Source organism: Scyliorhinus torazame, chromosome 11 (genome assembly GCF_047496885.1).
Source record: "Scyliorhinus torazame isolate Kashiwa2021f chromosome 11, sScyTor2.1, whole genome shotgun sequence".
NCBI classification, from domain to species: Eukaryota; Metazoa; Chordata; class Chondrichthyes; order Carcharhiniformes; family Scyliorhinidae; genus Scyliorhinus; species Scyliorhinus torazame.
The window spans coordinates 91298020-91323451 of NC_092717.1; the positions used below are offsets into that span (position 1 = coordinate 91298020).

Here is a 25432-nt window from a genome sequence, read left to right on the forward strand (position 1 = left end):
CCGAGAGCCTGGCCTGGACTGGGTTTGCAACAATAGGCCGCTGCTTATCAATCAGATCGATTATCTCTTGATGTCCAATTGACAGGGAAGGTTCGGACATGTCTTGGCAGCCTGTCTGACATCTAGTGTATTTGAACTTGGCCAGTCTGAATTCCCATGAGGCTGTGCTGGAGTGGCTGTGGTTTGTTTTAAAGTGGCCAATTCTAATCAGGCCTAAACCTGGTAGGTAACCACAGAAGTCAAACTTATTAATAAAAAGTACTAATTCGTAAATTAATACAACATTCTTACATAGCCAGAACTTTATTCAGTGGTTAATACAAGTACAATAAATTATTATTCACAATCAAGTATTTTGATAGTAACTGGGACACTGCAATTCTCCCTATTACTGGTGAATGAATCCTTTTTAAGTCATACCTCAGAAAGAAACAACTTTTAGAATGATGGCTGAGAATCTAGCTGAATGAACTGAAAAGTTGTTTTAACATATTGATCAGTTCCATGTTCTGCAAGTATGCCACTTGCTATTTTTATACTGGCCAAACGCCATTCAGTACTTGACCGGGTTGAATTGCAAGCAGGCACATGAAAACATAACAGGAATGTTCAATTTAATGTTAGTGGCTTTTCTTTGATGCCATTTCCTGGGCCTGAGGGTCCTTTGCAAAGCATCTCTCAGTGAAAAACGACAGCATCTCCCTGGTTGTCAAGTTTGCTGCTTTCATTACCAATCTTTCTCCATCATCTGTAGAGGAAGAAAACATTTTTTTTTAAGTTAAAAGTTGCAATAACTATACTTTCAAATAAACAAGCCAAACTGCGATCATTCTTTCATGAAAACTGGGCATTCACACAATTTACATAATTAAATGCAATCTTGGAGTTTCAGTTTCACAAGTATGCCAAACTGTGATTATTTGAAATGAAAATGAAATGAAAATCGCTTATTGTCACAAGTAGGCTTCAATGAAGTTACTGTGAAAAGCCCCTAGTCGCCACATTCCGGCGCCTGTTCGGGGAGGCTGTTACGGGAATTGAACCGTGCTGCTGGCCTGCCTTGGTCTGCTTTCAAAGCCAGCGATTTAGCCTAGTGTATATTTGTGGCCAATGTTCTTTCATAAAAACTGAGTATTTGCACAATTTGCTACATTAAGTGCAATCTTTGAGTTTCATTTCCACAATATGCTTTAAACCTATGGGAAAAAGGAAATAATTTTATACATCAACAAAATACAACTTTTGAAATTATGCATGCTGAAAAGTGGAACACAAAATGCATGAATACAGATCTGCTTTAAACTGCACACACAAGCAAGAGAAGATAGATATTAAGAAAATCCAATTTTCTGTTCCTCTGAAATTCCATGGTTTTGTACCAAGATGATACGGCTTCCTTTAAGTAATTTGTTTTTCTATAACAGATGGCATAGCAGGATGCATGACAAGCTAAAATGTAAAGTCGCCATAGTCTGCTTTCCCCTTTAAGATAGCTTTTTGAGTTTAATAATTATTTTCATATAGTTCCAATATTTTACAAAACTTTGTTCCAACAATATTGTATTTATAATAGTCACTACAGAGATGTAGACTGTGGTGTGCAGAACATGGGGCGAGATTCTCCGACCCCCCACCGGGTCGGAGAATCGCCGTTGGCCGTCGTGAATTCCGCCCCCGCCGCCCCCCAAATTCTCCGAAGGGAGAAAGGTCGGCGGGGCGTCAATCGCGCCGCACACCTCGGAGAATGGCACGGGTGGGCGCAAGGCAATGGATTCTGGGGCTGCCGATATTCTCCCGTCCGGATCGGCCGAAGTCCCGCCGACGTGATGACGGGTCACGTCGGCGTAAATCAAACCACCTTTCAATCGGCGTCAACCAGTGCTCAAGGTTTACGCCGACCAGCGTGGAGGTGGGTGACGGCCTGGGGGGGTTGGCCGCTAGAGAGGCGATGGCGTGGCCGCAGTCTGAATGTGTGGGGGAGAAGTGTGTGTAGGGTTGTGTGTGTGTGTGTGTGTGTGCGGCGGGGGGGGGTGTTAGAGTGGACTGGGGGGACGGGGTCCTTGCCGGGGAGGGGGATGGGGGGACGGGGTCCGTGCCGGGGAGGGGGAACGGGGTCCGTGCCGGGGATGGGGGGACGGGGTCCGTGCCGGGGAGGGGGATGGGGTCCGTGCCGGGTAGGGGGATGGGAGGACGGGGTCCGTGCCTGGGAGGGGACCGGGGGGGGGGGGCAAGTGAGTTGGTCCACCTGGCCAGGTGCCAGCCTCCAACAGTCGGACCCATGCGGTCCATGCCACGTGGCTGGGGGGAGGAGGGGGTATGGGCAATGATGACATGTCGTCGTTTCCCCCCCCCCCACAGGCCGTCATGTTTTCCGATCAGCCAGCGATGTTGGCCGCCATGGCGGCAGCAGCGAATGTCCATGTTGCCCTGGATGAGGAGGAGGAGGAGAAGCGTGCCAGAGAGGCGGCACAGGCTGCCGCAGAGGGGCAGGCGGCAGCCGCCCAAGCTGGAGGGACACCTGACCGACAGGACAAGGAGGGGGAGGAGGACGTCGCGGCCCCACGGCAACGGAGGCACCCGAGGACGCCCCGTGTGTACCGGCCCCGGCAGTCATACCAGGATCTCACGGACCTGGAATGCAGGAGGAGACTCCGGATGAGCTGGGAAACCGTGGCACACATCTGCCACCTGCTGGCACACCTGTCACCGCGTGGCACTGGCGGGGGACACCCTCTCCCCGTGTCTGTCAAGGTTACGGTGGCCCTGAACTTTTATGCAACGGGGTCATTCCAGGCACCGAGTGGGGACTTGTCCGGCATATCGCAGAGCAGACATGGGTGCACCGGTGCATCCGGGCAGTGACAGACGCCCTATATGCCATGGCGCACCGCTACATCTGCTTCCCTGTGGACCGGGCCAGCCAAGATGCCCGGGCCGTGGGCTTCTCTGCCGTGGCCGGGTTCCCCATGGTCCAGGGCGCGATCGATGGGACGCACGTCGCCGTGCGGCCACCTGCAGATAACAGGGCTGTGTTCACCAACAGGAAGGGACCTATTCGATGAACATACAGGTGGTCTGCGACCACCGCATGATGATCCTGCACGTCTGCGCCCGGTACCCGGGCAGTGTACACGACTCATATGTGTTGTCGTGGTCACACATCACCGGCATGTACGAGGGACGCCATCCCCGGCTGAGGGGCTGGTTGCTGGGCGACAGGGGCTACCCATTGCGATCGTGGCTGATGACGCCTATACGGAGGCCACGCAATGAGGCGGAGAACCGCTACAATGATGCCCATGTAGCGACAAGGGGAGTGATAGAGAGGTGCTTTGGCGTGCTGAAGATGCGTTTCAGGTGCCTGGACCTCTCTGGGGGCACCCTCCAGTATCGGTCAGATAGGGTCAGCCGCATCATTGTGGTGTGCTGCGTCCTGCACAATGTAGCCCAGCAGAGGGGCGATGTGCCGCAGGCAGAGGAGGACGGAGTGGAGGAGCAGCAGGAAGAGGTGCAGTCCTCCCAGATGAGGGGGATGGGGGCAATGGTCAGGGCAGACGGGCTAGACACGGGCGGGTGGCTGTCCACCGTTACCGGCTGGGCCAGCGGGCACGGTACAGGCTGATAGCCGCCCGCTTCACTAACTAGATGGGCGTGGGAATCGGGTAGTATGGCCACAGACCGCACACCATGGCAACAGCCGACCACCCCCACCCATCCACCCACCCAGCACCCTCACCCTCCTCCCCAACCCCACCCACCCCACCCGCATGCACACCACCCCCCCATTGCCGATCCACCTGCGGCACAACGGCCGGGCTCACACAGTTGTCGGTGGATGCGTGTCTATTGCAGGCCATGGAGGACGATGACAACCCGCTCTGCGATGAGCTCCTGGCTCCACATCGTTGGACTATGTCTGACCCATGGCCACAGTACCACCATCCACCCGGACCATCCCTGCATGCGGCTGTGACACTGCAGCGCACGGTCCCGTCCTCTGCCCGGGGGATGTTGATGGCGGCCCAGGGGGAAGGGGGCAGACTCACCTGGGGCTGAGGTAAGACCACCCCTCACACACACACTTGCGCTCAACGTACATGACACCCCCGCACACTTTGGACAGAGCACAAAGGCAGCTTCTGTCGGTGTAACATTGACTTTAATAACGAAAGGAGTTCATGCACATGCCCTAGCCCCTAAAACTCATCTGTGCCCTGCACCCGTGCCAACTTACTCAGTGTCTAATTGTTTGGCCTTACGGACCCTATGACTACGTCTACGTGGTTTCCCAGACGGTACAGCAGAACTGGAGGTGGACTCCTGTGATTCCTGCCCTCTGACACGGGATCCCTTTGACGGCAGTTTCCTGGGGCGTCCTGGCCTAGATGGGCCAGGCTGCGGCCCGGGCGACTGGGATGGCGAGCTGCCAGCCTGTCCTGCCCGTTGGCCACCCGATGCACCTGGGGGGGGGGGGGGGGGGGGGCGTCCGAGGTGTCGTGGTGTTCCGGGACCTCCTCTACAGGGGGACCCGGGACGGACCACAGCACCTCCTCCTCCCTCGGGGTGCCCGATGGCCCCCAGGCCTCTACATGGGTGGGGGATGCGAACGGACTGGCCATCCAACGCCCCCCCGACATCTGGCGCTGCCAGTCCTGGAGGCACGTGCTGGTATCGACAAGGATCTGCAGGTTTGCAGCCATGGAGCTCAGGGAGTAGGCCATCCCTGTCTGTGTCTGGGCGACGCCGGCTAGCACATGGCCAATGGCGCCGATGCCCTCAGCGATGGCCTGCTGAGACTGGGCCATGGCCTGCTGAGACTGGGCCACGGCCTGCAGAGACTGGGCCACGGCCTGCAGAGACTGGGCCACGGCCTGCAGAGACTGGGCCACGGCCTGCAGAGACTGGGCCACGGCCTGCAGAGACTGGGCCACGGCCTGCAGAGACTGGGCCACGGCCTGCAGAGACTGGGCCACGGCCTGCAGAGACTGGGCCACGGAGTTGAGCCCCTCTGCCATCTGGCGCTGGCTCATGGCCTCCTGTGAGAGGGCAGCCATGTCCTGGGCCACAGACGCCACCTGCACGGAAAGCCCCAAGCCTCGCAAACCGTTCCCCATGTCTGACACCGTCGCACCCATTGCCTCCACCGCGGATGCCACCCGTGCGGTGTTGGCCTGGGTGGCACGCATGACCGGCACCGCACCCAGCTCCTGGACGCGGGTGGACTCCTCCACCTGCGACTGCAGCCGCCGCAAGCTGGCCATCACCCTCTTCGCTCGTCTCAGGTTCGGTGGTTGCATCGGACCTATGGGTGGGTGTGGTAACTCCAGGAACCCGGGATCCATCTGGGCGGCAGATGTTCGTTTGGGCTGGGCTGCCCTCCGACCGCCCGGCCCCTCTGCTGCTCCTACCTCCACCTGCTGTACCGGGACGGCTGTGTTGTGCGCACCAGTGAGTGTACCAGATGCCTCATCACTAAAGTGCCCAACCGAGGTGAGTGTTTCTGCGATGGTGGAGGGTGTTGGTGACAGCAGTGGCGTTGTGTCGTGCGCATCGTCCCACTCTGAGTCCATGGCACTTTGGGGTGGCAGTTCGTCTCCGCCCATCCAATCTGTGTCACTGTCCTGTATTTCAGTTTCCTGGGTAGTGGTGTCCTGGGTAGGGGTGTCCTGGGTAGTGGTGTCCTGGGTAGGGGTGTCCTGGGTAGGGGTGTCCTGGGTAGGGGTGTCCTGGGTAGGGGTGTCCTGGGTAGTGGTTTCGTGGCTCGGCTGTGATGGGGGCCTGTGGCTGCCCCGCTTGTCGCTGGGTGGCACACGCCTGCGTCGCCGCACCCGCACGAGACGGTCTCTCCATCTGCAGTGATCTCCGAGGGGCAACCTGCGGGCGTCGCATGCCAGAGGGTCCGGGTCTCTCCGTCTCCAGTGGTCTCCGAGGGGCATCCTGCGAGCGTCGCATGCCAGAGGGTCCGGGTCTCTCCGTCTCCCGTGGTCTCCGAGGGGCATCCTGCGGGCGTCGCATGCCAGAGGGTCCGGGTCTCTCCGTCTCCCATGGTCTCCGAGGGGCATCATGCGGGCAGTCTGCATCTGCGGGGATGGGTGCCTCGACGTTTGCTCCTGCGATACACAATGAAGCATGCATGGTTAGACATCAGGCAGTGATCAGGTGATACGGGGGAGGGGGATATAGGGGAGGGGGGATATGGGGACGGGCTGTCGGTGGCTCACTTGCTGGTGGGCCCCCGACCTCTGCATCAGCAACCTCCCGGTCCTCAGGTCCGCCAGCCAGTTCCAGGGCCCTTTCCTCATGTTCGATCAGTGGCCTCTCATCAGCTGGGCCTCCTCCAGTCCTCACATGCTCCCTGGTGTTGTGTGCGCGTTTCTCCTTTGGGGGGGGGGGGGGGGGGGGTGGCAGGGGTAAAAGGCAACAGTGTTAGTCAGGTATATGAATGCACGCCATCGGTTACGCGTGTATTGCAGAGGTTAAGGTTAGGGCTGGATTCACTTGGGGAAATGGGGGAGGGGGGATATGGGGGAGGGGGGATATGGGGGAGGGGGGATATGGGGGAGGTGGGATATGAGGGAGGGGGGATATGGGGGAGGGGGGATATGGGGAGGAGGGATATGGGGAGGGGGGATATGGATATCGGGCAGGAGGGGGTCGTTCACCTTCTTGTGCATTGGGTGCCTGTCCGTGGTGTCAGGGCCACAGCGGTGACGGCCTCTGCCACCTCCCTCCACAGACGCCGGCTGTGGCGTGGGGCAACTCTGCGGCCGTGTCCGGGATACAGGGCCTCCCTCCTCTGCTCCACTGCGTCCAGGAGCGCCTCAATGTCACGGGACTGGAACCTCGGGGCTGAGCGGCGGGCGGCCATCCGGTCGGGTGTTCTGGTCGGGTGGGGGGGAGCAGCATGTCCTTATGAGCCATCACTCCGTGCGGCGTGTATGACACCGCACGGCGTGAACCACGTGAGCCAGCGCGGATAGCGTCACGTCGCTGCTAGCCCATTCCGGGCCGGAGGCTTTGCGACGTTTGGGGCGGCGTGATGCAGGTGGGATTTGCGCCGTTTTTGGCGCCGGTCGGCGGACTTTGCGCCAATAACGGAGAATTTCGCCCATGATATCAAATGGCTGTGTAATGAATGAGATGTCACATGTAATGTATAAATGCAAATGTCCCACACCACCCACCTCCAAACCAAAAATGAACCATCACCTACAAAAAAAAGTCACCACTGCTCACAAATAGAAATGTAATTAAAATTCATGTTTCATGTACCACAATGTGTTACTGCTGAGCTGAAGTAAGGAACAGAGACTGTACTCTCTAAGGATTCCATTCTAATCTCCCAGTTTCTCTGCCACACCTGTTTGAATGATGAAACCTTCCATACCAGCACTTCTGATGTGTTTTCTTTTTCCATCAATTTAGGGCTCCCCACCCCCATCATGACATAGTGCTCAACTGTGTCCAACCCATTTCCCACACTTCTGTTCTCATCCTTTCCCCTCCTTCTCACAGGACGATAGGTTCTCCTTGTCCTTACCTTCTACCCAACCAGCCTCAGTATGCAATGGAACATCCTCTGCTATTCCCTACTCCCTTCCCACAGCACCATGTTCACAGATGGCTGCACAATGTTCAACACCATTTGAAACTCCTCAGGTACTGAAGCAGTCCACTTCCAAATGCAGCAAGACATATCCAGGTCTGGGCTGACAAGTGGCAACCAACATTCACACCGCACAAGTGCCAGGCAATGACTATCTCCGACAAGAGAAAATTAAATGGCATTATCATTGCTGAATCCCCCACAATCAACATCATGGAGGTTACCATTAACCAGATACTGAACTAGACTAACCATAGGGGCCAGGAATCCTGCGGTGAGTAACTCACCTCCTTATTCCCCAAAGCCTGTCCACCATACACAAGGCACAAGTCAGGTGTGTGATGGAATATTCTCCATTTGCCCGAATGAGTGCAGTTCCAACAACACTGAAGACGCTCAACACCATCCAGGACAAAGCAGCCTGCTTGAATGGTACCCCTTCCACAAACATTCACTCCCTTCAACACTGACGAACAGTGGCAGCAGTGTGTACCATCTACACGATGCACTGCAGTAACTCACCAAGGTTTCTGAGGCAGTTACTTCCAAACCTACGACCTCTCCCATCTAGAAAGAGAAGGGCAACAGACACACCATCATCTTGAGGGTCTTCTTCAAGTCATTCACCATCCTGACTTAGAAATATATTGCTGTTCCTTCACTATTGCTGGGTCAGAAACCGGAAACTCTCCTCCCCCCCCCCCCCCCCCCCCCCCCCCCCCCCGCCCCCATAACAGCAGGGTGGGCATACCTATCCCTCCGGGACTGCAGCCGTTAAAGAAAGAAGCTCACCACCACCTTCTCAAGGGGAACTAGGGATGGGCAATAAATGGCAGCCTAGCCAGCGATGCCCACATCCCATAAATTAATTTTTTAAAATATTTTTGACTAGAGGGACAAGGTCATCTCGTTTAAGGCTCAGGTGGACAGGGAGGCAAGAGAGGAGTGGCAGCGGCTGGTGGAGGGATTCTTGGAGGTGGATGGGAAGTATGTGAAGGATCCCACTCCGGAACTTCTAGTGAGGAAAAAGGAATTTCAGGTTTGAACTTTCTGTCCACAGGAAAAGTGGTTCAGCAGTTAAGGCGGGCAAAGGGGGTTGTATAGGAGTATGGGGAGAAGACCAGTCGCTTGCTGGCGGGCCAGCTCTGCCGGCAGGTGTCTGCACAAGAGATTGTTCTGGTCTGGGATGGAGCAGGGGAGCTGGTGATGGTGCTGGAGCAGATCAACAAGGCATTTCAGGAGTTTTATAAAACGTTGTATAGGTCGGTGTCCCCAGGGGACGAGTCGATAAGAGGGGAATTTTTTTGGGAGGGGGGCTGGAGTGTACTAGCGTAGGAGAGGGCAGAGCTGGAAGAGCCAGTGGGGATTGAGGAAGTTCGGGCAGCGATAGGGAAGATGCAAACGGGAACGGCACTGGGCCAGATGGGTTCTTGGTGGAGTTTTATAAATTGTGGGTAGGCTTGCGCTGCTTTTGGTGGAGATGTTTGAAGATGCTGTGGGTAAAGGGATGCTCCTGGAGATGATGGGACAGGCGTCCATTTTGTTGGTGGGTCATATAGGCCAATATCTCTGCTAAATGTAGACGCTAAGAGTCTTGCCAATGTTTTGCCGCTTAAGTTGGAAGAGTGCCTCCTTGGTGATTGCTGATGGGGTTTGTAAAGGGTAGGCAATTGTCCTCGAACGTGCAGAGTTTATTAAATGTGGTGCTCTTCCCAACAGAAGGGAGGGAGCTGGAGTTGGTGGAGGTGTTGGGCGGGGAGAAGGCATTTGACTGGTTATTTGCTTGCGGTGTTTGAGAAATTTGGGATGGGGGTCTAAGTTTGGCGTGGGTCAAATTGTTATATCGGGAACCAAAGAAGAGTGCGCACAAATGAGGTGAATTCGGGGTACTTTCAGTAACATAGGGGAACAAAGCAAGGGTGTCCCATGTCCCTCCTCCTGTTTGCACTGGCAATAGAGCCCTTGGCCATTGTACAGATAAGTGGAAGGGGATAGTGGGGGGGAGGGGAGGGGTGCATAGGGTGTCTTTGTACGCCGATGATTTGTTGTTGTACATCTCCAACCCGGTTTCTATGGTGGGGGATATAATGGGGCTGCTCAGGAGATTCGGGTCTTTTTCAGGTTATAAGCTGAATCTGGAAAAGAGTGAGTGTTTTTTTGGTGTTTTCTCCAGCGATGGGAGCTGGTTTGGGGGGTTTGCCTTTTCGGGTGGTGAGGTATTTCAGCGTGCAGGAGGCTCGAGTCTCGTAATTCGTAAATTGAATTTCATTAGCCTGGTGGGTATGGTCAAGGTGGATTTGCAGAGATGGGAAGCCTGCGCCTATCATTGGCAAGCAGGGTGCAGGTGATAAAGATGAACATTTTGCCCTGTTTTTGTTTGTTTCAGAGTCTACCAATCTTCTTGCCAAAAACGTTTTCATGTGAGTGGAATGGTTGATTTTGTCATTTATCTGGGCAGATAAGATAGCAAGGATTTGAAGATGGTACTTCAGAGACGGTGGCAGTCGGGGGGCCTGGCCCTCCCAAACCTGGTGTACTAGTAATGGGTAGCAAATGGTGGGAAGGTGCAGGGCTGGAATAGGGAGCCGGAAGCTTTGTTGGTGAAGATGGAGGCAGGCTCTTGTAAGGGGCTGGGGTTGCGGGCACTGGCAATGGCGCCACTTCCGTTTTCCCCAGGGTAATATATTCAGGGAGTCTGGTGGTGATGCCACATTAAAGATATGGAGGCTATTTCAGCAGCACTTTAAGTTAGGGGCGATATCGAAGTTGATGCCGAGGAAATCATGTGTTTGAGGCAGCGAGGTTGGATGCTAGGTTTCGGGGGTGGGGGGAGCGGAGGGGTGATGGAAACAAAGGACTTATTTCTAGAAAGACAGTTCACAAGTTTGGATGAGTTGACGGAGAGGTTTGGTGAGAGGCCTTTAGGTATATGCAGGTGCGGGATTTTGTGAAGGTTTTCCCGACTTTTCCGGTGGCACCGCCCTAATTGTTGTTGGAGGAGGTGCTGCCGGCGATGGGCTGGGCGATGGGGGGGATGGCCAAGTGGGAGGAGGAGTTGGAGATGGCAAGGGAGGAGGGGTTGTGACAGGAAGTGCTGCGGAGGGTGAATACCTGAACCTCGTGTGAAGCTGGGGTGGATACGGCTAAAAATGCTACATAGAGCGCAGCTGATGAAGTCAAGGATGAGCTGGTTGTTTGAGGCGGTGGAGGATCTTTGTGAACAGTGTGAGAGGGGTTCGGCCAATCAGGTACATATGTTCTGGTCCTGCCCAAAGTGGAACAATTCTGGAGTTCGTTCTTCAGCACCATTTTGGCGATCCTGCACGTGGATTAGGAGCCCAGTCCCCTGGGAGCCATATAAGAGGTGTCGGACTTGCCGGAGCTGCAGACGATCATGGGGAAATTGTTTCAGCCTTCACCTCGCTGATTGCTAGCATGCGGGTCCTGTTGATGTGGAGGTCTGTCTCTCTGCCCTGTGTCTCCATATGGCTGGGGGACTTAAGAGTTCCTGCACTTGGAGAACGTTAAGTTCATTTTGAGGGGGGCGAGTGAGGGTTCCACATGAGATGGGGTCTGTTGATATTACATGTTAAAGAGCTGGTTACATGCTGAGGGTGTGGGTCATTTGCTTTGAGTTACTGGGGTTGAAAGATAGGGGAGGGGTGCGATTTTGTTGTACCTAGATGCACATCTGGAAAGGCACTATTGCAATGCAACATGTCAGCCACACACAACAAACAGAAGTTAGAGGGAATATTGCTCACCACAAACCCAATCACAATGATTGACCGATTCTGCCTCCATAGCATCACCCTGCCTCTATCCGTTTACCTAAGTCCCATCAGCTATTAAAACACTCATCTATTCCTTTTCACCTTCAGACTTGATTACTCCAATGTTCTTCTGGTTGGCTTTCCATTATCCATCCTCAAAATCTTTACCTTATTGAAACTCTGTACCCTGTCCAGAATTGAGTGCTACTTGCCTATATTGCCTCCTGGTCTTCCAACACATAACAATTTTATATCTGTGTTTCTAATATCTTGTGCATTCTTCCCTCTTTTCAGACTGTCTATCCCTTCAAACAGCTGGGCTACCTGCTCTGAAATTCTCTCTCCAAAAGCAGTCTGCGTCCCTCAAGACCAACTTTAAAAGATCATCTCTTTGACCAAGCTTTTAGTAATGTATATTAATCTCTCCTTCGGATTGATGTACATTTTTTCCTCTTGTGCCCCTGCAAAGCACCTTGGAACATCGTTTCTTTGTTACGGGGGCTATATAAATTCAAGTTACTGTTGCAAATGCAGAAATTCCAATTTGAAAATCTTTTAAGATTCTGTTGTTTGGCTTTTACTAAGGAATCAGCTTAATCAGATAGGTTTTTCCTTGTTTGACTGCAACTTGTCTTTTTGAAAATGATATTCTTGCCAATTCAGTGAGTGTTTAACTGTTTATGCACAGTGATAATAAAAGAAGCAAACAGGTTTCCTTGAGCTTTCACAAAGAAAGCGGTTTGTTCTTTTTATCCTTAACCTGGTCTAAAAAATTATAAAATATGCTCTGACTTTCACACATACACACACACTTGAAGTTCACACATACGAATAATTAGAGTGGGGAAGGATAGATTAATTGAATTATGGAGTCCAGGGAAATAAACGGGTTACATGTCTGGTGACTGGGCTGGCGTCAGGATGAATTTGGTGGTTTTGCGATTTCCCTCAGTTCCCCAATGCTTCTGGTTTGCGAGGCTTTAAAGATGTAGATGGTTTCTTTGGCTGTTCTCATGGAGACAGCAGTGCGGGATTGATTTCTGTCAAAAACTGTGTCTGCAGCAGGGTGTCCCTGGGTTGTTATGACCAGCACCCAGGGTTTGAAAGGTTGCAAGTTGGAGAGAGGAAGGAACGAGGGATCCTACTCAATTCTGCTATCATAAGCATCTCAGCTGTAGAGGCCGACGTCTTGGCTTTTGCCTCCATGGCAGCCGTGAGACGGATCTTGTTAATGTGAAGGGACTCGAAGCCCCCGAGTGTAGAGACCTGGGTGAGTGACATGGCTGGGTTTCTCAGTCTCGAGAAGATAAAGTTTGCCTTAAGAGGGTCAATGTTATGGATCTCCCGGAGGTGGCAGCCGTTCATCGACTTTCTCGGGGAAAATTTAATTGTCAGCAGATGCAGTATTCCAAAGAGGGGGGGGGGGGGAGGAGAGAAAGGGGATTGTTGTTGTATGGTTGAGGTGCGTGAAGATTGGGCTGGGGGGGGGGGGGGGGGGAGAGAAATGTTTATTTTACCATGTTTATGTTACTGTTATAAAAATGTTCAAATACTTTAATAAAATATTTTATTTTTTTTAAAGCATCTCAGCTGTTTGTCGCCTTACTGCAGAGAAAGCAGAAGCTTACCATACTGTAGCCAGCTCGGTTGGCCAATTACAACAACAAACATGGATGTTTGCAAAGCCTAAAGGGAAATATGGACAATGTAAGATTCAGGCAGGCACAAGCCTGCATGTATATTCGTGAGCAGAGAATCCAGACAGCATCGAAACCCCCAACCGATTAGCATTTTAATGACCCATCTCCGTAAGACAAAGGACACACATAGTTGTTAGGTGTAGTTTAGCTCGTAGTGTTTATGTTGCATGTATACGTTAATCTTGGGTGGAAATAAAGTATTATTGAACTTGAACTAACTAACTGGTTGTTTGGTCTTTATTCGATATCCGGTTGAACCTTGTGGTGGTATCATTTTATACCCGGCAACTCTGAAAGCAATATATCAATATCTAGATAAAAGGGCAACCTTATTGACTGCCATATTTATGGCAAGTAAATATAGCAACATTTATTGGCGACCTCTGACTGGAATCGACCCAGAAGTGATTTTGTCACTCCGAGAGAACCCACAAAATGTTTGAATTAGAAACCTAATTGGAAAAGTGAAAGCAACCACAAGTGTAAGACCAGTATCGATCAAACCTCCAAGATTCGGAAGTGTGTAGTAATTTGCATGTGTACTAACAGGGATATAAGGTAAACTCGTTAGATTTTGTTGCGTGAAACTTTTGGGAGTTGTGTGAAACGGAAAATAGCTTAAGCCATACCCGCTGTTTGCATCACCGCTATATTCCCCCCTGTCCCAAATTCACAGTAGAGATACAGAGACATAATCGTAGAAATGGCAATTAAGGCAATGGAACGCCTTATATACCCACAGAAACCCGAGGTCGCAGCAACCAATAGGACAGAGCAATGTCCCATATCGGAAGAGGAAATTAGGAAGTACCCAACGGGGAAAGGATGGCCCCGATGGTCTGAATTTTGTGCAAATGAAGAGACAGGTCCTGGTAGTATAGGAAAAACTTGGTGGGATAACCTGACCGAGATCCATAAAAAGAGTTTAGGTAGAGTTCGTAACCCGATGGCAATCGTATCCTGTTTGGCACAATTGCGAGGCACAGAGGAAGTCATGAGGACGCTCCGCAGAAAGCTTGATGTCATAGAATTTACAGTGCAGAAGGAGGCCATTCGGCCCATCAAGTCTGCACCGGCTCTTGGAAAGAGCACCCTACCCAAGCCCACACCTCCACCCTATCCCCATAACCCAGTTACCCCACCCAACACTAAGGGCAATTTTGGACACTAAGGACAATTTAGCATGGCCAATCCACCTAACCTACACATCTTTGGACTGTGGGGGGAAACCGGAGCACACGGAGGAAACCCATGCACACACGGGGAGAACGTGCAGACTCCGCACAGACAGTGACCCAAGCCGAGCATCGAACCTGGGACCCTGGCGCTGTGAAGCAATTGTGCTAACCACTATGCTACCGTGTTGCCCAGCTTGTAGAAAAAGAGAAGAGTAATGAGGGAAACGTTAGTGAATGTGAAAATGCGAATGTGAAAAAGTAAATGAGCAACTCCGAGAGCAGCTAGCAGCGAAGGACAAGGAGATTGCTGATGTCAAACGGGCACACCAATCTTGTCTAGCTCACCTAAGCAGCTTTCAGACCCAATATGATCAGGCCTACCAAGACACGCAATGCGCAGTTTTGGTAAGGGAAGAAACGGAATGCCAAGTACAGCAATTAAGGAAGCAATGCGAGGACTTAAAAGCAGCCCTCCAAGCACTCCACAGTTCCACCATGGAACAACGGCAGAGTTTGGTAGACCACGCCAAATGCAGGCAGAAAATTGCAATCACTGCTCTCAGTTCAGAATGGTTTCAGAAATACCTTTGGACCAAATTTAGAGCAGGAAGATGGCCCCGATTGGCAGGAACTTAACGAAACTGCCCATTGGTACGTAAACAGAACAGAGATTCAGAATAGAGCCCCCCAGGCCCCGAAAAGGAGAGCACCTGCACCACCGACTGCACAGGCAGCACCCAACCCTATGAATCCAGTCACCACGCAGCGCAGAGTACCGACAGAAGAGCAACCCGATTTTGAGTACACCGCCCCACTAACCATCACCCAGTTAAGAGATGCCCGTGGTAAAATAGAAACCTTTCACCCCACATCAGACCCACATCATTTCTTTGAGCGAGTTAGACAACAGACAGTCATGTACGGTCTGGACGAGCAGGAAGAAGTGAAACTCATAGTAATGAGCCTTGACCCATCCGTTAGTTCAGCCCTTCCCGACCCATAAAATGTAGGAGGAGGTAGCCTCCAGGATATGAAAACAGCCATCCTAGATGCAATTGGCTATAATAGAGGAGATCCCGTAGAAGGACTCAACCGATGTAGGCAGAAGGAGAGCATCCGACATCATTTGCTGGACACCTCTGGATACACTTCACAGCAGTATTTGGAGATTTAGCCCGCGCCCATTTAATTGCAGACAATACGGCCAAATGGACCCGTATTTTAGTCGCCCACGCCACAGATGCAGGACAAAAAGCATGTGCAAATTATGACCCCTCAGATCCTGCACACAATGAAGTGTGGGTTCTGAAGAGACTCTCCAGAGCTTGGGAACAATCCCTACATAAAAAGGCAGAGCAGGAGAAGGTAGAAGCAAACATGAATCCAGTAAGGACACATCAAGACTACGCATGGGTAAATGAAGGTAGAAATAACACGCAGCACCCTAAAACGCAAGGATGCTACAATTGGATTGGATTTGTTTATTGTCACGTGTACCGAGGTACAGTGAAAAGTATTTTTCTGCAAGCAGCTCAACAGATCATTAAATACATGGGAAGAAAAGAAAATACATAATAGGGCAACACAACATATACAATGTAACTACATAAGCACTGGCATCGGATGAAGCATACAGGGTGTAGTGTTAATGAGGTCAGTCCATAAGAGGGTCATTTAGGAGTCTGGTGACAGTGGGGAAGAAGCTGTTTTTGAGTCAGTTCGTGCGTGTTCTCAGACTTCTGTATCGCCTGCCCGATGGAAGAAGTTGGAAGAGTGAGTAAGCCGGGTGGGAGGGATCTTTGATTATGCTGCCCGCTTTCCCCAGGCAGCGGGAGGTGTAGGTGGAGTCAATGGATGGGAGGCAGGTTCGTGTGATGGACTGGGCGGTGTTCACGACTCTTTGAAGTTTCTTGCGGTCCTGGGCCGAGCAATTGCCATACCAGGCTGTGATGCAGCCCGATAGGATGCTTTCTATGGTGCATCTGTAAAAGTTGGTAAGGGTTAATGTTTCCTGAGGAAGTATAGGCGCTGTTGTGTTTTCTTGGTGGTAGCGTCGACGTGGGTGGACTAGGACAGATTTTTGGAGATGTACACCCCTAGGAATTTGAAACTGCTAACCATCTCCACCTCGGCCCCGTCGATGCTAACAGTGGTGTGTACAGTATTTTGCTTCCTGAAGTCAATGACCAGCTCTTTAGTTTTGCTGGCACTGAGGGAGAGATTGTTGTCGCTACACCACTCCACTAGGTTCTCTATCGCCTGCCTGTATTCTGACTCGTCGTTATTCGAGATCCGGCCCACTATGGTCGTATCGTCAGCAAACTTGTAGATGGAGTTGGAACCAAATTTTGCCACGCAGTCGTGTGTGTACAGGGATTAGAGTAGGGGGCTAAGTACGCAGCCTTGCGGGGCCCCGGTGTTGAGGACTATTGTGGAGGAGGTGTTGTTGTTCAGTCTTACTGATTGTGGTCTGTTGGTCAGAAAATCGAGGATCCAGTTGCAGAGTGGGGAGCCAAGTCCTAGGTTTTGGAGCTTTGATGGGATAATGGTGAGCTTGGCTGGGATAATGGTGTTGAAGGCGGAGCTGTAGTCAAATGTGGACAGAAGAGACATTATGCCCGAGAATGCAATGCCCCCCCCGAACCTGCAATGGAATCAGCACACAAATGCCCCACATAGGAACAATCCTATGCGTGAGCGCCTGTTCAGATAATTTGGCCATAAATGGCACCGATTGACGGTGCTCGGACTCCCCAACGTGGGTCTGCGACACGCTCTGGGACAAGTCCAGAAGACCAGTAGTCACTGGCACAGTCTGGGGACACCCCGTACAGTTCCTTTGGGACACAGGAGGGTCCCGAACCACGTTAAACTTCTCCACGATGTACCAGCGAGATATATGGCCCACTACAAACACTATCACTCTTAGTGGATTTACAAGACACCTCCAGCAGGGACACAATACGGCCCCTGTGGATATTCAGATTTTTAACATTAGAACCAAGCACTCAGTCGTTTTGGTAGATTTACCCCAGACAGCAGAACACATCTTGGGGATAGATTTTATGAGCTCACACAACCTTTCTTTTGACCTCGTGAATAAGTGTGTGTGGAAAATGGCTAGAGCAGCAAGAGCCCCCACCACGCTCACAGTAGGAGACTACGAACACAGGATTAGCTCAGTGGGAGATTCCTGGTTTGATCCACAAACCATTACCACGGACAAAACAATTAGGGAAGTCTTGAAGAAACACAAAGCATCTTTTGCCCAGCACAAGCACGATTGCGGTAAAATTACAGGAATGGTCACCATTACAGGTCCCGATCCTAAGCCCCAGAAACAATACGATTTTCCACAGCAAGCCGAGGGAGAAATAGCTATGGTAATTCAAAGTTTATTGGATCAAGGTGTAATTCGGCCCGTAGCCTCAACGAACAATGCCCCGATTTGGCGGGTAAGAAAACCAGATGGTTCATAGAGACTGACCATCGATTATAGAGATTATCAAGTAACTCCGTTAGCAGCCCCCACCGTTGCCATGAGTCCCGAGACCATATTAAAGCAGGGACTACAGTCAAACATTTTCACGGTTCTGGACATTAGCAATGGCTTTTGGTCCATTCCATTGGATAAAAATTGCCAGTATAAATTTGCGTTCACCTTCCAGGGACAGCAATACACATGGACATGCCTGCCACAAGGTTTCCACAACTCCCCCTCCATTTTTCACAGACAATTGGCGAATGGATTATCGAAATTTTCCAGACCCGAATGCCTCTTTCAGTATGTGGACGACTTGCTCCTACAGACTGACACCAAGGAAGAGCACATCTCGCTTTTTTCCAAACTATTAGGTCTCCTAAAAGAAATTGGATGTAAAATCAACCCCCAAAAAGCCCAAATTTTCCAAGAAAAGGTCACTTATTTAGGAACAGTTATAACACATGGTAAACGTGAGATAGATCAAAAACGTATTGATTCAATTGTTAAATTGCCCTTGCCCCATAATGTTACAGCACTATGGTCATTTTTAGGACTGGTTGGTTATTGCAGGAACCACATAGACGGTTTCGCCACAAAGGCAGGCCCCATGGAAATGGTTTCCACAGCACACGGATGCCGTAGATGCATTGAAACACGCCCCAAGTACAGCTCCCGCTTTGCAGGCACCATACTCACACTCGCCATACGCAATAGAGGTAGCGACCACCAACCGAATCCTTTCGGCTGTACTACTCCAGGAAAGGCACGGTCGCTTATGACCCTTAGCCTATGCCTCACGAGTTTTAGATCCGGTAGAACAAGGATTTTCAGCCTGCGAAAGGCCCTTGCTCACAGCCTTTTGGGCTGGTCAGTTCAGTACTTCACGTACATAACAGGACTCAACCCCGTAACCATTTTGACCGAGCACACCCCGACAAAGCTACTGTTAGACGGTAGGCTAAAAGACGGTACAGTAAGCCAAATTAGAGCAGTGCGCTGGACCCTACTCCTACAAGGACGCGACATCACAGTGAAGAGGACAGAGACGCACACGTTTCTGGTCGATAATTTACAATATGCAGGAACCCCACATGAGTGTGAAATCATTGCAGCCAAGCACAACACAGGACCCTTTATTCCCAAATCGCTACCGACAAAGACAGGCACCAGACTGCAGAGAACCCAGCCCACAGATAATTCGCAAAAAATTTATGGAGATGGCTCCTCCACCACTGATAATGGAAAAAGGATTACAGGATGTGGCACATATCTAGAAGACGCGCAGGGACGCGCATTAGAGGAGATATCGTTAAAATTGCCAGGATATTTAGGTTTGCAGGCAGCCGAATTAGCAGCCATTGCATACATTGTGCAGCACCCAGATTCGTTCCTGACCCCAGCAGACATATATTCGGACAGTTTATATGTTTGCAACAGTTTGACAGAATTCCTGCCCTGTGGAAATCTAGAGAATTTATATCCGCCGACGGTAAACCCCTACCCTCAGCGCCATTACTAAAGCACATTCTCAAAGAAGCTAAAGATCGCAAATATGGAATCATAAAGGTTAGAAGCCATCATCGTTCCTCCCCACCCGGTAACGTAAAAGCAGACACCCTAGCAAAAGCAGGCTCACGATATGGTCACGTTTGGCAACCCCCCGAGAATGTCCCACTACACGCGCGCAATCCAGATCTCACAGACCAATATTCAAGATTTGGCACAGGCACAAAAGGAAGACGACACGCTTAAGGAAATTTTCAAAGGAGACTTCCCAGCTCCCTATGATAGGTTCAAAGACACTTTAACGGTACACGACGGAATCATATTAAAGAATGGTATTTATGTGGTCCCCACCCAGGACAGGAACCATATTATTTGTCAACTCCATGACGGACACGGACACCAAGGAATAGAATCCACCCTTGCCCACCTCAGACCTCTCTGCTGGTGGCCCGATTTAAAAACTGATGTAACCCACTACTTTGAAAATTGTTTAATTTGCGTCCAGAACAACCCAGACAGATACGCAAAGAAAGGTCAGCTAAGACACACCCGCCCTGTTAATGGCCCATGGACAAACTTACAATTAGATTACATTGGTCCCCCCCCCCCTCCCCCCTGCAGAAATGGATTTACATATGTGTTGGTCATGATCGACAACTTCACAAAATGGGTGGAAGCATTTCCTTCCAGGACAAATGACAAATTAAAATTTCTTTACCCGTCAGTCTGGCCTCAATAAAAGTCGAGATGGATTTGCAGGTACAGCATTAGTTATTTTATTTGACTTGCAAGTCTGATTCATTTCACACAGGCACAGGACACAGCTAGTCTCCTAGACCCCGGGAAACAAATGAAGAAGGAGACAAAGGGATTTCTGCAAATACATTCAAATGGCATCAAGTTTCACATACACGATTCCCATAGGTCATCCTATACCCCTCCTGACCTGGCCATACATCCTGATTGGCTCACTTCTCATCCCTTCCTCTGGCCTCCTATTACCCAGCACCCTTTGCTCCTCCTTATCCAGACACCCCTGCCCCTTGCTTTGCCATGCGTTCTGAAATCCTTTGTCTGTGAACTAACAGAATCAGACCGACCTATGTTTACATTACAGTAACTAATATCTCTAAAGTAACTATTTTATATCACATTCGTCACAAACACGGCTAAAGCGACAGCAAAAATTCTAACCCAGCAAATATTTACTAGATGGGGACTCCCCCTGTAGTATTGAGTCGGACCAAGGTTCGCATTTCACAGGAAGAGTACTGTAGAACGTCCTAACAATTTTCGGAATTAAACAGAAGTTTCACATTGCCTATCACCCACAATCCTGCGGCATTGTGGAACGCATGAACCGAACCCTAAAGACAATACTTAGGAAGATGGTGCAACAACATAATACAACATGGGACACAGTTCTCCCATTTGCACTGATGTTTATTAGAAACATGGTGTCGAGTTCAACAGGCTACACCTCCCACACCCTCATGACCGGATGACCCATGAAGGGTACCGCGTATTTATTTCAACTTGATTTGGCCAGACCCACAGTCACGGCCTTACCCACGAAAAAGCGGTCCAACAAATAATGGAGAATATTAAAGCAGCACAGCTCGCTGCAGCTGTTCGACTAGGTGCTAGGAAAAGCAGAGTAAGGCCTGGTTTGATAAAACAGTACACCCGGTAGAGTATACAGTCGGACAGCAAGTCATGGTCTCCCTGTACAATCCGAGTTCATTCCTCTCCCCCAAATTTGCAGGACCCTACTCGATTTCTGATAAAGTAAGCCCCTCAGTTTATAAGATTACGTATCCAAATGGAAAATCAGGATGGTTTCATATAAACCAACTTAAGGTTTATGGAACTCAGTGCAGCCACTCACACCACATTTCACTGGCAATAGCAGACAGCGACGATCCGCCCACTGGCAACCTAATCCAACCCTCCCCCAGCCAGGACAGCACATCACAGACACGACTTTGACTCCGCCACATACTTGATTCGGCCGCTAGCGAAAGCGAAAGCACAACGGACATACTTGAAATCCCCAACCAATGGCAAAACAGGCCAGGCCCCAGTCACTACAGCCCCAGTGACACCGACCACGATATGTTTGGCCCCTCAGAGACCATTTATTTGCCACTACCAGAACCTGACCCACCGCCCGATGATAGCGACCCCCCCCTTGCCGCTATCGGCCTACAGGATAAGAAACAATGGCACTGCGATAACTCTTATCGACTGATAAGAAACAACAAAATGGATCCAACATCGGCCCACGCCGCCATGGCACAGAAACTCCAGTCACGAGTTTGGCAACCGGGAGATGGTGATGACTCAGAGTCTGACTCCCACCATGCTAACCCCTTTACGACCCTTTTCGGAATGGAACCCTGAGCTGTCCAGATGATGAGAGAAAGGAACCGATTGAGATTTACGGTGTCCTATTCTCTGATGGAGCCTGCCCACTTTCTTTCTTTAGTTTGTTTTTTATATGTTGAATGTTTGTCTCTTGTACGACTTTGTGTGTCGATCTCATGCCAAATCTCTTGATGCAGTCATAACTACTCTTTTGACGCCACATGGTAGTTAAAGGAACAAGTTTGTCGGAAATCCATAGATATTAAAATTCTCTCCGTTCCTGTAAGATCACCAGGCAGTGGAGAGTAGCCACTTAAAATGGCCAACTCCCGATTCAAAATGGCGAACGGCAAAGGCTGATGGGAAAGTCAGCCAACACGACAAAAACCAGCAGCTGCAGGTTGGCTGTGTATTTACCTCTGGAAAGGCCAGACAATATCGATACCAGCAACCAACAGCATAACAAAACAACAGCCATCTGCATACTAATGAGCAATCCCCGGGAACAATAAGCAACATTTAGACACACAAAGCAAAACCAGACTCTTCGGTGCCAGCAGGAGCCTACACAAAACGAGGTGAAGGAGCACCTCAACACTGCCCATCGATCAGGGAACCGCTCCAGCATTGGAGAAAATCGAACTAAGCGATTGGGACAAAGTCCAATCACTTGGGACCAGGTACAGGGTCTGCCCCGAAAGGCGGGAAGCCCCTGGGGACTATAAGAATTGAGCGCCAAGTTCAAATCGTTCTCTTCTCTTCCTCTCCACCTCTTCGAGCTCTTCATCCTGCCCGGGTCACCCAGCAACAATGAATCAACATTGACCGTGACCGGAGCAGTGAAGGTCGAATCGTAAGTTTAATTTAACGCTCGCTACGAGATAGGCGCTCCTAGCTACCAATCTGTACCAACTTCGAATCCCACAGGCTCAGAACCCGAACGAAAGGCCATTTGTTTCCCTGACCTGGTGGGCCAGTTCCAAGTTAAGTATAGGCCTGTTCGTTGTAGAAGTAGCTTAGACGTAGAATTTATGTATGAGTAGCGATTACTGTGTATAATAAATGTGCTTTGATTTAAACCTTACTAATCGGTGTATTGGATTATTGATCATTACTCGAACTTGAACTACGTGGCGACTCAAGAGGAAAGGTAATAAAAACAGAGTAATTGAACTAAGGCAAAGTTAGCAACATTATTTGGCGACATCCTGACGGGACCCGATCTAGAAGTGGAAAACCACTCCGGGAGAACCCAGAATTTGAATTAGAGATCCAATTGGAAACAGAAAACCACAAGTGTTCAAGCAGTTCTGATCAATACTCATAATTCGGAAGTGTGTGTATGCATGCATAACTAACAGGGTGATAAGGTAAAACTGATGGATTTCTTGTTGCGACAAAACTGTCGGAAGTTTGTATTTCGGAAAGTAGCGAAAGCCGTACCTGTATTTACAGCACCGCCTTAATACCCCATCCCAAATTTGAAGAGCAGCATTCGGATTAATACCCCTGTCCCAAATTTGAAGAGCAGCATTCGGATTAATACCCCTGTCCCAAATTTGAAGAGCAGCATTCGGATAGGAAAGATGGCAATGCAGCGCCTAATGAACCCAGAGGAATTTGCGGTCGCAGCGACCAGCAGCAAATGTCCCATTTGGGAGGAAGAGATCAGGAAATATCTCAAAGGGAAAGGATGGCCCCGTTGGAATGAATTCTGTGACAATGAGGAATCAGGTCCCGGGAGTATAGGACATACTTGGTGGGAGAACCTGAGCGAGATCCACAAAAAGAGCTTAGGGAAAGCTCGCAAGCCGATGGCAATCGTGTCCTGCTTGGCACAATTGCGGGGCACAGAGGAGGTTGTTAGGATGCTCCGGAAAGAAGTTGAGGGCATACATCGAATGAGTAAGGTCGATGTAAGCGAGGTAGAAAAGGAGAATTTAGAATTGAGAAGGAAATTGGCAGCAAAAGATGGAGAGGTGGAGGATGCCAAAAGGGCACACCAGTCTTGTCTGGCGCACTTAAGCAGCTTCCAGTCTCAATACGAAAAGGCCTATCAGGACACGCAACGTGCAGTCTTGGTACGTGAAGAAACAGAAAAGCAGGTAGAGGCATTACAGAGGCAGTGTAGTAACCTCAAGGCAGCATTAAGAGCACTCCATGCTGCCACCACAGAACAAAGACAAAGCACGTTAGACCACGCAAAGTGCCGGAAGCAGATTGCAGAGCTGCAATCTCTGCTTTCAGTTCAAAAAGGATTCCAGGAAACCTTTGGAGCAAAATGAGATGAGGAAGACGGCCCTGATTGGGAAGAGTTAAATGAGACAGCGCAGAGATATGTTCAGGGAGCATGTGCGCAGGGAAAGCCCCAAAAGAGAAAAGCGCCCCAACCCCCCACAGAGCAGATAGTTCACGCTCCAATGAACCCAGTCACCACCCACCGCACAGCCACATCGGACGATGCGGAATTTCTATACTTCACCCCCTTAACAGTGACCCAATTACGGGATGCGTGCGATAAGATCACACCGTTCCTCCCCACCTCAGACCCCCACCATTTCATTGCCACAGTTAAGCATCAGGTGACCATGTACGGCCTGGATGAGCGAGAGCATGTAAAGCTCACAGTTTTAAGTTTAGACCCTTCAGTAGCAGCAGCCCTTCCCGACCCACAGAATGTAGGAGGAGGCACCCTTGCAGAAATGCATACCGCGATCCTGGATGCGATCGGGTATAACCGGGGTGACCCCGTTGATGGCCTCAACAAATGTAGGCAAAAGAAATCCGAGAACCCCACAGCGTTTGCTGGACGCCTGTGGATCCACTTTGCAGCAGTCTTTGGAGACTTAGACCGTGCCCATTTGACCCCAGACAACGTGGCCAAATCGACCCGCACCCTTATCTCCCATGCCACAGAAACAGGACAGAAAGCCTGCACGAGTTATGATCCCTCAGAGGAGGCCCATAAACGAGAAGTGGGTAGTGAAAAGATTGTCCCGCGCTTGGGAGCAATCTATACAAAGAAAACCCGCAGTCAAGAATCCCGAGGAAAAGCAGGCTGGAGCAGATATGCAGGCAGTAAAAACACACTAGAACCCCGCATGGGTGAATGAAGGAAAAAACAGCCCCCCACCCAAGTCACAGGAGTGTTACAACTGCGGACAGTTGGGACACTTCGCAAGAGAGTGCAATGCCCCTAAAAAGCCACAGAGAGCCCAGCAGACGGGCACTCTGAGTAAGAAAAAGACAGAACCCATTCATAGCGTTAGCGCCCGTTCAGATCATACGGACTTGACCGGAACGGACTGACGGTGTACGGGCTCCCCCAGTTGGGTCTGCAACACCCTTTGGGATAGGTCTGGACGACCGGTAGTTGCAGCGAAAATTCGGGGGCAGCTCATCGAATTTCTCTGGGACACTGGAGGGTCCCGCACCACAATAAATTCCTCCACCCTGTTTCAAAAAGACACGTGGCCCACTACAGCCACCATCACCCTCAGCGGCTTTACAGGCCACTCACAGCTGGGACACATCACAGCCCCTGTACCCATTCAAATCGGTACCTTCACCACCAAGCACCCCATAGTTTTAGTTGACCTGCCCCACACAGCAGAACACATTCTGGGAATCGATTTCATGAATTCCCATAATCTTTCATTCGATCCAGTCAACCAGTGTGTCTGGAACATGGCAAAATCCGCAAGAGCCCCCGCAACGCTCAACATAGGAGAGTACACAAACAAAGTTAGCGCAGTAGCGAATTTTGGTTCAACCTAACCACGCTTAGTATGGACACGCAGGTTAGGGCGGTTCTGCAA

At 50.5% G+C, this 25432-nt stretch overlaps 1 protein-coding gene across 2 annotated transcripts in view; it reads right to left on the reverse strand.

Annotated features, from left to right (window-relative positions):
• Positions 1-284: 284 nt before the first annotated feature.
• The window catches only part of mrpl53 (mitochondrial ribosomal protein L53), a 63869-nt gene continuing 38721 nt past the window's right edge, over positions 285-25432 (reverse strand). The window contains exons 3-4 of one of the 2 annotated variants that reach the window (XM_072467492.1): positions 8129-8173; positions 285-748 (exon numbers count right to left, since the gene is read on the reverse strand). In XM_072467492.1, the coding sequence (XP_072323593.1) occupies positions 621-748; positions 8129-8173 (173 nt within the window). In that variant the 3' untranslated portion in view covers positions 285-620. The remainder of the gene's footprint in view (positions 749-8128; positions 8174-25432) is intronic. The other variant, XM_072467493.1, reaches the window with a different exon arrangement.